The sequence below is a fragment of the Trichosurus vulpecula genome, chromosome 8 (assembly GCF_011100635.1).
Source record: "Trichosurus vulpecula isolate mTriVul1 chromosome 8, mTriVul1.pri, whole genome shotgun sequence".
NCBI classification, from domain to species: Eukaryota; Metazoa; Chordata; class Mammalia; order Diprotodontia; family Phalangeridae; genus Trichosurus; species Trichosurus vulpecula.
In genome coordinates, this window is record NC_050580.1 from 114,871,586 (window position 1) to 114,885,594 (window position 14,009).

At 42.0% G+C, this 14,009-nt stretch overlaps 1 protein-coding gene across 2 annotated transcripts in view; it reads left to right on the plus strand.

Annotated features, from left to right (window-relative positions):
• The first annotated feature begins 653 nt into the window (after window positions 1-653).
• Window positions 654-14,009, plus strand: part of PDE8A (phosphodiesterase 8A) — a 253,472-nt gene continuing 240,116 nt past the window's right edge. The window contains exon 1 of one of the 2 annotated variants that reach the window (XM_036734908.1): window positions 654-2,406. In XM_036734908.1, the coding sequence (XP_036590803.1) occupies window positions 2,149-2,406 (258 nt within the window). In that variant the 5' untranslated portion in view covers window positions 654-2,148. The remainder of the gene's footprint in view (window positions 2,407-14,009) is intronic. The other variant, XM_036734909.1, reaches the window with a different exon arrangement.

Genomic DNA, 14,009 nt, shown 5'->3' on the forward strand with positions numbered 1-14,009 from the left:
CTTCTTCGTGACAACCCTTGGAGTAGGACCCCGGTTTCCAAACACCCCGGTTAGTATTCAGGGAGTGCCAAATGTTGCCTTTCGCCACCCTTCTTCCTCCTTCTCTAGTCTTGCCCTCTTATTCGCCCCCCTCCCGGGGGAGGTAGGGGGAAGGACACCTTCCGGCTGTCCCATAAACAGAACGTTCCCGCGACCCCTGGGTTTATGGTCAGCTGACCCTTAACTGAAGCCAGCCCCGAGCACGGAAATCTAATTCGAGGACACAGGGAAGATCTGAGTAAGGTTCAGGAGAGACGTTGCACTGGGTAGACAGCTGCTGGTCTTGGAGTCCGGAGATCTGGGTTTTCGTACCAAACCGTACAACCAACCAGCGTGACCTTGTACAAATGGCCCAGTCTCTCTGGCCCTCAGTTTCCTTTTCTGTAAGAAGAGGATTTGGGGAGAGATGGTCTCGAAGGTCCCAAATCTGGGCTATTGTACTTCTGTAGGAGGTGTGGAATTCATCTGTGGTTCTCACCTCACAATTTCCCCATGGCAGGGCTAAAACATGGAGAGGGGCAAAAAGAAAAAGGAAAAGAAAAGCCGCTTTGGAGAGACTCTTCAGGGCTCCCAGCAGCATTTCCCCCCTCCCCTCCCTCCCTCTGGGCATGCTCAGTAGCTCAGGCAGGTTTGGCTCCAAGTAGGAAGCTCCGGCGCTACACCGGCTGTTTTGCATTGACGCCAGTAAAGGCTGGAGGTCACTTCTTGCGGGTGCTTTGATTGGACGTGCTGCTGTCAAACCCTGGGGCAGAGACTGGGACGGGGAAACAACCTGGCAGAGATTCACCGGGCATTTCAAGGGGGTGCGGGGCACCATCCCTGCGAGCGGGGCCACCCCTCCACTCTTGGAGGGGAGACGAGGGAAGAAGAGGCAGGAGCAGCATCTCTGCTGCACAACGCAGGCTCTGTGCCCGAACATTAAACGTCTCGCCATTTTAATTCATTCCATGCAGAGCCAGGGACTCCAACAGATTTGCGTGTATGCATCATCTCTGGGACCAGAAACATCGTGGGCCCCGCATGCATTACAGACCTGCCTTCACGCTCGCTGCTGGGCTATCTCCAGCCTTTTGTTCCTGCCCGTCTTCAGCGTTATTACCATTTTCTTAAGACTGAAGCTCTGAACTCTTCCCCCACCCCCCTTTCCGTCCCACACACCCCACCTATTTTATTCTATTTGCGCGGCAAACATGCACTGAAACGGGATTCCCGTGTTTCTTTTCCTCTACTCCAGGAATTGGCACCGCTGGATGGAATGCTTTGCAGGGTAAACCTGCTTTTCGGAGGGGAAATCTGCCTTCTGGAGCTGCTGCCAAGAGGATAGTGTGTGCATGTCAATAGCCAGTCTGCGCCGCTGCCGCCGCCGCCGCCGCAGCCGCCGCCGCCGCTGTTGGGAGGAAGGAGGAGGTGGAGGAGAAGGAAAGGAGGGAGCATGCATTGGAGGGGAACGTGAGCGCTAGTCTCTAACTGTGGAGGGGGGAGCAATCCAAGGGGGTTTCACTTCCCCCCTACCCCCAGCGAAGAGTAGTAGCGTCTCTTACAGTTAAACTTCGTGGGAAGAAAATTGCCAGTTTAGAACTTGGGGTGTGGAAGAGCAGGGATCTCCTTCCCTCATCCTACCCCACCCCTCGTCCCAGACCCCGTTCCGAAATCCTCCTGAAACACTGTGAAATTAAAAAAAAAATACTGCTTCTCTGGGATTTTAATATTTAATTCAAGAAAATGGGAGCGCGCCCCACCGAGAGGCACACTCGCTAAGTCATAGGGGCTTGTTGACTTCTCCCCGGGGGGAGAAAAACCCTGCCCCAAACCCTGCCCGCTGAACGTTGTAGGCAACGATGTGCAGCTCGGCCTGCGCTTCATTTCCCCACAGCCCCCCTCCGGGTTCCCATTAAAGTTCCAAGAAGCCCCCGCTCCCAGAAGAAGTAGAAAAGGGCTATGTTTCCTTGCTCGCTGAGGTTAACTCATAATGACACAGCCCTCGAGCCCAGCGGATGACAAGAAGGACTAGCTAGACAGACCCTTGAGAAGCTGAGAATTCCGAGACCAAATCCAGCGGATCGAAGCAAAAGTCGATTTAGAAAATCGTGTCCGAAGGGACTTGAAAGCATGGGCTGCGCTCCAAGCATCCACATTTCTGACAGCAGGGTGGTGTACCACAGTGGCAAAGAGTCCGAGGACTCTATTTCCCCCAACCAGAGCAATACCACCATGTCTCAGCAGCTGCAAAACAGCAACCCTATGCCCGGATTATTCATCAAATCCCCTAACACGTCCACTTACAAAGTGCGGACTAATGCGTCCAAGAAAGACAGGCAGGAGAACAGCATGGAAACGGAGACCCAGAGCAGCAGGTCCAGTATTAAGGTAAAAAAAAAAAAAGCCACCAGATGGGAACATTAGTTTTCCTTGGAAGGGTTTTCTTTTTCTTACTTTTTCCCCCCTTCTTTCCTTTTTTTTTTCTTTTTCTTTTCTGTAGCTTCTTTCACGGGGAGGGACTGTGTGTGACATTTTATATCAGCTCTGTGTATCGTTTTTCGGGTTCACTGACACTTTCTGAGTTGAAACTTTAGCTTTTTCTGAGAATTCTCCCTCCCTCAAATTTGAAGTGTGGAGCCTGGGGAATCAAAGGGGGGAAACACTAAAAGTTCCCCCTTTATGTTTAGCCTTGACTTTGCCTTTAATTAAGAAATGGTCTTGATTGTACCCACAGCAAGCCACGGCGCTGGAGTTTCTATGGTTTGTACTGCAGATAGGTATCTTTTTTCGGAATAGTTTTTCGTTTGCTTTCTTCACGAATCTCAAAAGTGTGTTTGGCACAAAAAAGATGGTTGGCCCCCGCCTATGGAACCCACTTTCCTTAATATAGTGTCTGATAGAAATCCCTGAGAGTCGAGATCGAGAAATATCTTGGAAATGTCCAGTGATACAAATGGAGCATGACCCAGAAATATCTTTCTTACATATTTAGTTCCCTTTCGATGAACTGGTGTTTTAGAAGGAGGGGATGGTGTGTGTGTGTAGTGGAGGGGGGGGGCGGGGTAGATTGTGTCTATAGGTAAATGGAACTGCCTGACCTCCATTCTTGAAAACTATTATAAACCAAGTGTGCCCTTTTGTTTTCATGGTTACTCTGTTATCATCACAACTCTCTGGGGGGCTGGGGAGGGGTGTTTGGCCTTGTGCAGTTGGGTGTGTAAAGCGGTGTAACACTTTATTTTTCCCTGGTTGCCTCACTCAGGCAACTAAAGTATCTTCGTTTTCTATAGGAATATCAGGTGTTCAGTTCCCTGGCAACATCAGCCCCATTTCCTTGTATCTACTTAAGATTCGGATGTATCTGAATAAATATTGCATTAAACTATATATCTAAGCAGAAAAAAATAGGAATAGAGGATAGAAGATACGTCATTTCATGGCACCCAGCAGGGCAAAGTTAACATTTGGGGAGAAACTTTAACTTTGAAATCACAGGATAGAAACTCACTGCCTCTTATTTGCATAGTTTAGCTCAAGTTTTGCAGAATTTTCTGGTTTTTTTTTAACTTTGTCTCGGTTGCTATTTGGGAGGGAAAAGAAAGGAAGGGAAAAGTAAGGGAAAAATATCTTTTAGTTGAGATAGGAGGCTTCATGCAGTTCTCTACGACTTGCCCAAACCTTCCTTAAAAATGAAGACAAAAATTTTGCATCGCCTCAGACCCATAATTTGAAACCATCACAACTTTAAAAAATGCCATTTGCAAAATCGTCTTGGTTTTCCTTGCTCACTGAGGACTAAAGGCCATCCAAGTTTGATATTTATGGCTATGCTTCATTTTCTGCCCTATGCCACAACAACCATGGTAAATACTCTTTCCTCATGAAAGTGAGAAGTCCTTTTTTTTTAATGGTTGCATAATACAGCTGAAGGGATTTCTTTCCTCTAAGTGAAAATTTCACCTTTTGTTGGTATCAAATTTAAAAGGTTTGATTCTGTCCTTTCCAAAAGAGTCTGGGAAAATGGCACCAATTTCAAAATGGAGAGTAGTTTTCTACTCTATCAAGGATGATTAATTTTTGCCAGCAGTGGTATGTATGTATGTGTGTATGTATGTATATACATATGCATACACATATATGGGCTAAAGTCCATCTTTGATAGTAGTATTTTAAATATGCTTAACTAGTTTTAAGATCATCGGTCGGGTAGGCTATATTTATTAGATAATGCTGTCAATTAGACAGGTGTGTAAAGACTTTGGTCATCTTCTAAACTTTGATCAAAAATGATTTTGGTCCAGCAGATGTTGAACTTTCAGGACAGAAAAGCCATTTTGAAAAAAGGTACTGCTTGACTAAAACTCAAGTATTTCATGTTTGTATGCTCGTGGGTTTATAGGCTCAGACATGTTTAGACCATCCCCTCTCAGTAGAATATAAGTTCTTGGAGGGCAAGGACTGTTTCCTTTTTTATTTTTGTATCACCAGTGTACACAGTACTCTTTTAGTAAATGTTTGTTGAATTAAAGTAGAAGGATCCCACATAAGATTCCGTTAGACTATGAGCTCTTCCAGGACAGGAACTTCATCTTATCTTTTGTTGTTGTTCAGTCTTTAGTACAGAATCTTGCATGTTGAAGGTGTTCAGTAAATGGTTGATCCCTTGACCTGCTGATAACCATTAATTCTGGAACTAGTATAAGAACAGATTTCTCAGGATCCCCTAGCTCTGGATTTCTGGAAAATGGGCTTGGTCCTGGGGAAATCTCTCCTCTAATCCAGGTCAGGGCTTTAGCTTATCCTCCTGTTGGTATGGATTTTTCTTTTCTGAGAGGCATTGTAGTAGCTGGAAGGGGAACCTTTTCAGTGAAACTTATTTCTACTTAGGGACTCAGGAATTCCTTCCTCTTGAACTCAGGTTTCCTCTAAGATGGGAACAGTCCATCTGAGGGTTACTGTTTAGTCACCTATGCTCAGAGAAAGAAACACAAAGCAGAAGAGGCAGCCAGGGGTTCAGATTCCTGGTTTAGCCTTGCATCATCAACAGGTATACAGGCTTGCCTCTCTGTGCTTTGACATTAGTCTTGTTAGACAAGTTGTAAGAGGTGACTGCAATCATAGAAAGAACTTCCTCACCAAGGATGTCCCTATGCCATTAAAAACCCAGGTCTATCTCGATCTTTAAGGTTCAGTACACTCATTTATTTAAGATACCAAATATTTTCTAGGGATCAAAAAATAATGTAAACACTCAGAGGAGGCAATTATTAAAACTTTATTGCATTTTAACAGAGTAATTATATATGACTATCTTATTTAGATATTATATTTTTCTTACAACAGAATTTTAATTAATTAAAAAACTTTCTTTTAATGAATTTAAAAGTGCCCAAATTCTATGCAGCAAGGTTTTGGGTCAAACATTCTTCACGTATAGAGGTATGAGATAAGGCTGGAGAGATAAGGAGTAAGGTGGCACCAGTTTATGAAGAACCTTGAAAAGGGAATCTTACTTGGTAGATAATAGGAAGCTTTTAGAAGAGGGAAATGACCAAATCTATGCATGCAGAATATTATTCTGGAAGTAGATTTTAGGTTGTGGAGAAAGAAGACTTTTCTAAGGAGATTATTGCAATAGTCTACAGGGGTGGGGAATCTGCAGCCTCAAGGCCACATGTGGTCCTCTAGGTCCTCAAGTGTGACCCTTTGACTGAATCCTGACTTGGCCTTGAGGCCACAGGTTCCCCACTCTTGGTCCAGGAGGATGGTAATGAAGGCCCATATTAAGGTGGTGTAACAACAATGTTGCTTGTAGCTGCTGTGAGGGTGTAAGACCAATAACACCAGCATGCAGGAAGTCTGCTAGCACAGGTTCTTTGATCTGCTTTTCTAAAGGAAAGCAACTCAAAAGGGGTCAACAATCTTATTCTAACCAAACATAAATATATCATTCACTTAGTTCAGGGGAAGAGTCAGCACCCTGAGCTTCAGAGCAAAATACAAACAGAAATTACAAGCAGAAATTATATAAACAGAGCAAATAACGCAAATCAATAGACAGGACTTCAAACTATCTGACCAGAGCAATACATGCATAGTTACCAGAGAGAGAATCACCAACATCTGGATTTTCAAAGCCAGGGCTACCCAGAGTCTCATCTGGCTACATCATGCAAACACTGTTCCCATGAGGGATACCCAAAGTAAAATGAACCTCCGAGTATAATACACTTCTTTAGGGTCAGAGGGCATCACAACCTTTGTGACCCATGCTCATGTGACTTAGGCTTCCATGTAACTTAAGCAGGTCACATGGGCCTATTAATGGATGAGAAAGATCTTCCCATCAAAAAAAATACGTTAACAATACAGGTGGTAGTTGTAAGGTTAGAGAGGAGGGGCCTGATACGAGAGAGCTTGCTAAATGAGAATTGATGGGAGCTGCTAACCGACTGAACATGGGAGGTAAGAAACAGGGAAGAGTCAGAGAGCACTAAGATTTTGAACATGAGAGAAATGATAAATAGTAATTTCAGTGACAGAAATCATGAAGTCATAAGGAGAAATAGGTTAGGGAGGAAGATCATAAGCTCATCTTTGGACCTGGTAAATTTGAAATGTTTCTGGTGGAACCGTTTAAGTACAATGTGAGGTCTGTAGATAGTTTGATATGTCAGTCACAGCCTGGAGGAGAGATCAGAGCTGGACTTAGGGGATTAGGGGATCAGAGAATTTAGAAATAGAAGGACATCTGGGACAGCCCTCATTTTACAGATGTGGAAACTGAAACCCAAAGAGGTCAGGTGACTTGCCCAAGATCACACAGTTAGAACGTCACAGCTGAAGGTTTTCTGAACTCCAAATCAAACGTTCTGTGCCCTATGCCACATTGCCTCTCACAGTAACAGTAGATGTTTTGATAGCATTTAATTATTACGAGTCATCTGACATATGTGATCTTATAAAATCTTTACAAAGGTAGCACCCAGACTGTTTACTTCATTTTATAGATGCTGAGACTGGGACTCGGAAAGGTAAAGTGACTTACTGGAAGTCACACAACTAGGAAGTAACAGACCTGGGACCCAGATCCCCTGCTTCCAAGTTCACTCTATTTTTTCTACAACCTTGGCACTCTTAAAAATTTTTTAAGATCATTTTTATTTATTTAATTAAATATTTCCCAATTATGTGTAAAAAATTTTTAACACTCATTTTTAAAAATTTTGATTTCCAAATTCTTTTCCTCTTTCCTTCTCCTCCTCTTCTTTGAGAAGGCAAACAATTTGATGTCATTTAGACAAGTGAAGTCATGCAAAACATATTTCCACATTAGCCTTGTTATGAAAGAAAAGACAAAAAAAATGATAAAAATAAAGTGTGCTTCACTCTGCATTCAGAGTTCATCAGTTGTCTCTATCCGGAGATGGATAGCATCTTTCATCATGGGTCCTTCGAAATTGTCTTGAATCATTATCTTGATTGGAGTAGCTAAGTCTTTCACAGTTCTTACAACATTGTTGTTACTGTGTACAATGTTCTCCTGGTTCTTCTCACTTTACTTTTCATGAGTTCACTATAAGGCTTCCTGGGCTTTGCTAAAACCATCCTGCTTGTCATTTCTTAGAGCACAAAAATATTCCATCATAATCATCACAACCATCACAAACAACTTGTTCAGCCTTTCCCTAATTGATGGACATCCTCTCAGTTTCCAATTTCTTGCCACCACAAAAAGGGCTGCTATAAATATTTTTTTTGTACAAATAGGGCCTTTCCCCTCTTCTTTGGTCTCTTTGGGATACAGGCCTAGTAGGGTATTGCTGGGTCCAAGGGTATACATGGTTTTATAGCCCTTTGGGCATAGTTCCAAATTGTTCTCTAGAATGGTTGGACTAGTTCACAACTCCACCAGCAGTGAATTAGTGTTCCAATTTTTCCACATCCCTTCCAGCATTTGTCATTTTCCTTCTGTGTCATGCTAGCCAATCTGATAGGTGTGAGATGATGTCTTAGAGTTGTTTTAATTTGCATTTCTCTAATAAGTAGTGATTTAGAGCATTGTTCATGTGACCATTGATAGCTTTGATTTCTTCTTCTGAAAACTGCCTGTTCATATCCCTTGACCATTTATCAACGGAGGTATGGCTCTTATTTTCATATATTTGGCTTTTTTCCCTAGATATTTGAGAAATGAGGCCTGTATCAGAGAAACTTGCTGCAATTTCCCTCTCCAATTTCCTGTTTTCCTTCTATTTTAGCTGCATTAGTTTTTTTTTGTGCAAAACCTTTTTAATTTCAGGTAATCAGAATTATTTATTTTACTTCCCATTATCCTCTTGTTTGTTCATAAATTTTTCCCTTATGTATCAATCTGACAGGTACATTTTTCCATGCTTCCCTAATTTACTTATGATATCACTTTATATGTCTAAATCATTTATCCATTTTGACCTTATGTTGGTATATAATGTGAAGTGTTGGTCTATGGCTAGTTTCTGCCAAACTGCTTTCCAGCTTTCTCAGCAATTTGTGGCAAATGGGGAGTTCTTACCCCCAAATCTTGGATCTTTGGGTTTATCAAACATCACTTCTGTGTGTTGTGTATCTAATGTATTCCACTGATCCACCACTGTATTTCTTAGCTGGTACCGGATTGTCTTAATGATTACCACTTTGTGATATGGATTGAAATCTGAAACAGCTATGCTACCTTCCTTATCCTTTTTAAAATTGACCCTCTTGATATCCTTGTCTTTTTGTTCTTCCATATTAATTTTATTACTGTTTTTCTAGCTCTATAAAATAATCCTTTGACAGTTTGATTGGTTTGGCACTGAATAAGTAAAAAATTAATTGAGTTAGAATTGTCATCTTTATTATATCATCTCAGCCTACTCGTGAGCAATTAATGTTTTTCCAGTTGTTTAGATCTGCCTTCATTTGTGTGAAAAGTGTTTTATAATTGTGTTCATATAACCTCTGGTTTTGTCTTGGCAGATAGACTCCCGAATATTTTATATTGTCTGCAGTTATTTTAAATGGAATTTCGCTTTCTATCCCTTGCTTCTGGGTTTGGTTGGTAGTATATAGAAATACTGAAGATGTATGTAGGTTTATTTTATATCCTTCAACTCTGCTGAAGTGGTTATTTATCTTGGCACTCTTAGCTTCAGCACCCAGGCAAAGGAGTAGTTGAGGCCAGTTGAGTGAATGTACTTGCCAAGGGAAAGAAAAGAGAGAGCGCAGGACCAAAGATAGGACCTTTTCAGACTCCCACTTGAAGGAGCTAGTGAACAACGGAGGGTGGCAAGAGAACTGGGAGAAGGGGGGGGTGGCGGTGTTTCTGAAGCTTGAGAAGAGTATCCAAGGGGAGAATTAGCTCAATGACATCAGAGGCTTCAGAGAGGCCAAGGAAGAAAACTAAAACCCTGGATTTAGTGATTAAGAGGTTATTGGTAAGCTCTGAGTGACCACATTCAGTAGAACAGAAGGGACCAGAAGTTTCATCACAGGGGACTGAGAAAAGAGTGGGTGATGAGGAAGTGGAGGCATTAGGTGTAGACCACTTTTTCATGAAATTTGGCACTGAAGGGGAAGAGAGTTAGAGAAGAGGCAGATGGATAGGGGAGAAAAGTCAAGGCTTTTTTTTTGAGGATAGTGGGAATAATTAAAGAGGCCTGAGCATATTTCAAAAACAGATGGAAAGGAACCAGTAGAAAAGGAGGAATGGAGGGAAAGAGTTTGGGGGTAGTGCGGGAAGGAAGGAGAAGGCTGCATCAAGGGCACTGTTAGAGAGGTTAACCTTATGGAGGATCGTAGAACAATAGATTCAGAGCTGGATTTAGACCTTAGAAGCTATTTTATCCCTTTTAACAGATGAGTAAATGGAGACCCAAAGAAGTTAAATGGTAAAGTCAAGGAATAAGCATTAATTAAGTTCCTACTATGTGTCAGGCACCATGCTAATTGCTTTACAAATATTTCCTCATTGGATCCTCATAGTAATTCTGTGAGGTAGGTGCTGTTCTCGTGCCCATTTTACAGTTAAGCAAACTGAGGCAGGCAGAGGTTAAGTAACTTGCCCAGGGTTACACAGCTAGTAAGTACTGAGGCTGGCTTTGAACTCAAGTCTTCCTGACTCTCGGCCCATCACTGTCCCCTGTGCCACCTAGCTCCTCCAAGGTCGTCCAGATAATTGATATCAGATCCTGGCGTAGGAATACCTCTCCTCAGGCTCTAAGAAGCTAAGGTGTCTCCCGTATGTATTCAGATCTGATGTTCAAGGAGAGAGAAAATGGTTAACCCACTTACTCTGATTAATTGAATGCTAGATGGATTATCAATATAAAAAGATTATAATACACTTAGCATTGAAATCTGACTTTTTTCATTACTCCTTGGTGATTCAGAAGGAAGACATTTTAGTACCTCAGGGTCATCGTTATGAACCTCAACTCAGTATTAAAAAAAAGAGTCATTTGTACATTTCTGATTTTTAGCAGTATTTGCGAATTCTTCCAAATTGTAGGATGAGAATTGACTACCTCCACTTCAGCATTTTAATATTTGAATTTCAGCCTTAAGGCTAGCTCCTCTTCTGTCCTTTCTGCAGATGCTGGCTTCAACTTTTACACTGTAAGTCAGGTATGCTTCTAATATGCAAAGTTTAATAATAGTTTGAATTTCTATAGGGATTTAAAGTTTGCAAAGTTCTTTACATACATTACATAAATCATTTGATTATGCACCTCATTTGCTTGTCAAAACAACCCTGTGAGATCAGTGAGAATTTTGGTGCTAATGTTTTATAGATCAGAATCCCAAGCTTCAAAGAGGTTAAGGGACTTGTCCAGGGTCATAAAGCCAGTAAGTATCTGAGCTGAGATTTGAACCCCACTCTTCTTGACTCCAAGGCCCTAGCCACTATAGAAATACACTTTATGGACATGCTTTCGTTCATTCATTCATTTATTCATTCAACACATTTCTAAGTCATTTTTATGTATAAAACACTGTGCTAGGAACTCTGGGAAAAACAGGAGTATAGGAGAGAGTCCCTGCCCTCGTGGAGCTTACAGTCTGCTTGGAGCAAGACGACACATATACATAAAGTTAAATGCTAGCAGCGGCAACAGAGAACGTATGATTTGCTTTTATTTCCTTTCACTGGCCATCCCTTAGGGGCCATGCTGTCTCTGGATTCTTGGATGATGTTCGGGTGAATAAACAAGTAATGGTGGATATCCACCAGGTCTGATACCCTGGGACTGGCTTCTCGACTCCTGATCCATACTCCCTCCACTTATGGCACCCATCTCCTCCTCTTCATTGCCCTCCCACCCCTCCGTTCCTGCCCAGGCAAAGAGGCAGTTTTGAGGTAAGGAGGTGTATAGAGCCCTGGTCTTGGCGTCTGAGAACTTGGGTTCAAATGCTGCTTTTACTTCTTGTGACAAATCACCTTACCCTGCTGAGTCTCAATTTCCTTATCTATTTTTAAAAAAAGGCAGTTTGGGTAATTTTTTTTAGAGGGAGGAAAGCAGGGCAATTGGGGTTAAGTGACTCGCCCAAGGTCACATAGCTAGTAAGTGTGTCATGTGTCTGAGACCGGATTTGAACTCAGGTCCAGGGCTGGTGCTCTACTCACTGTGCCACCTAGCTGTACCACTTCCCCCACCCCCAAAAAAAAGCAGTTTAGACTAGAGGATCACTAGAGTTCTTATCCAGAGCTGACATTCTATGATTAAATGACCACTGAATTGAACTGCCAGTGATTACAGTGAGTTAAAAGGAGAGGCAGATAACTCTGGGCTGGAGTTGTAAGGGCAGGCCAAATGGAAAAGGTGGACCTGAAGGGTCAGATTTGGGACTGCAGAATGCTAGCAAAAGGACATGATATGAGCAGACCCTGTAAATGACCCATTTTAGAGACACCGAGTAGGCTAGTCTTCCTGGAAGTGGCGGTTTTGTGATGGCAGTAATAGGAAATGAGGTTAGAAAGACAGATTGGAATTAAACTGAAAAACTTAGAGTGTGAAGAGTTTGGACTTTATCCTGTAGGATCTTCTGGCTTGAAGGCACAGGAGTCAGATCTGACCCAGCCTGGATTTCATTCTGTGTTTGGTATTTTATTGTTCTGGTCATGGTTACTGCAGACCAAGAACAATTTTCACCAAGTTAGGATTTTCTATTGAATAGAATCTCTAAAGTTTAAGGATTGGAGGTGGTGAAGAGCTGAGAATGAGCATTGATTAATGCTAATTTGCATTTTAGAGGGAAGTGGTTAACTGCTGAAACCTACAACCCAAGAGAAAGTTTAACAATTCAAATATTTTCTCCTTCCTTCCTTCCTTCCTTCCTTCCTTCCTTCCTTCCTTCCTTCCTTCTTTCCTTCCTTCCTTCCTCCTTCTTCTTTTCTTCTTTTTCTTTTCTTCTTTCTTTTTCTTTCTTTCCTTCCTTTTTCTTCTTTTTTTGGTCTTTCTTCTTTGCACAGGTCCCTCTCTCTGTTTCCTTCTCCCTACCTTCCTTCTCTCTCACCCCTTTCTCCCTCTCTGGGCCTTCTTCCTTCCTCCATCCCTTTTCCTTAACTGGCCATCAAATGAAAACAAGTCATGTATGTTGGTATTTATTTTTGAATAATAAAGTTTTATGTTTCCTGTCTGAAATTTTTTAAGCAGTTGAAAATTGTGTATTCTTTGCTTTAATGAAAAGGGAAAAGAAACTCTTAAGGTAATTTTGGAATGTGACTCTTGAATTTTTTTTCCTGTGGGTCACTGGAAAAATGCTAAGCAGAGGGTCACCTGGGCTTTGCACAGGCAGATTGTGACTGTGTCACCATCAGAGTGAGGTTCCTTTTGGCTGTGTGGCTTAATGAAAAAACCACGGGATTGGGAGTCTGAAGAGCTGGGTTTGAATTGCAGCTCTGCTACAAACTACTTTTGTGATCTAAAAAAACCCCCAAAAGCAACAACAACCTTTTACCTTTTGGGGCCTCAGTTCCCTAATTTGTAAAACAAAGGGGTAAGTAAGAAAGACCCAGTGATCTAAGATCCTTCCAGTTTCAAATCTTAAGATTTCTCAGTGAGGTAGACCATCTTGGCTTAGTAGCTTCTCTTTCTCCTGGTCCCATATAAAAACGGAAGTCAACTATCCTGTGATACCTATTGGTCCTTCCCTCCCTTCACTGCAATTATATCCCTGAAGAGTCACTTTCCCTTTCTTACCATTCAGGTCCTGTTTAGTCAGTAGTAAGCCTTCTACTCAGAATACCATTTGGGAGTTTGGTTCCATTTACAGATTTCCAGGGTTGAGAGATCACCAGAATAGCCTTCATCTTCTTTTCTCAAGGGAAATCCATGTTTAAACTGTTGGATCAACCTTTTAAAAATAAATAAATCAGTTTTAAAAAAAAACTTTCACCCCAAAGCCTGGAATCAGATGATTAATTAAACTTTTGTTCTCTTATTTTGGTCATGTTTGAGTTGAGCAATGCTCCAGGGTCTCTCTCCTCTGTTCTAATTTTGGTTGGATGAGTTTGGTAAGGAGAGGGGTAGAATATGATTACAGAGAGTTGTTTTGACAAGTCCCAGTGTGGAAATTTCTTAGCTACAAGCATCGCACACTGTTTGGCCACAACACAGTCACTGAGAACACCACATAGCGCCCTTTTGGGACTTTGAAGTGGCCATAATGTCAATAGAACAACTCTAGTAGGACTATTCAAAGCACTTATTATCTGTAGATCTGAAGTACATTCCTCCGGCCTATACCCATGGCCATATCTTTCATCCTTTCTGTGTTCTGCCACAATCTTTGAATTTCCCCTGCCAATCTGAACTGTGGTGGTCACTTTTAATCCTTCTTATTCTCTGAATGGGAGAGACACAAAAGACTGGTGTCACACCCCTTGTCACATTTTGGTACATTCTACCTGCTGCACCTTGGAGAGAATCTGTAATGCCATTTTAATGTTCTCATAAAACTTCCTTCTG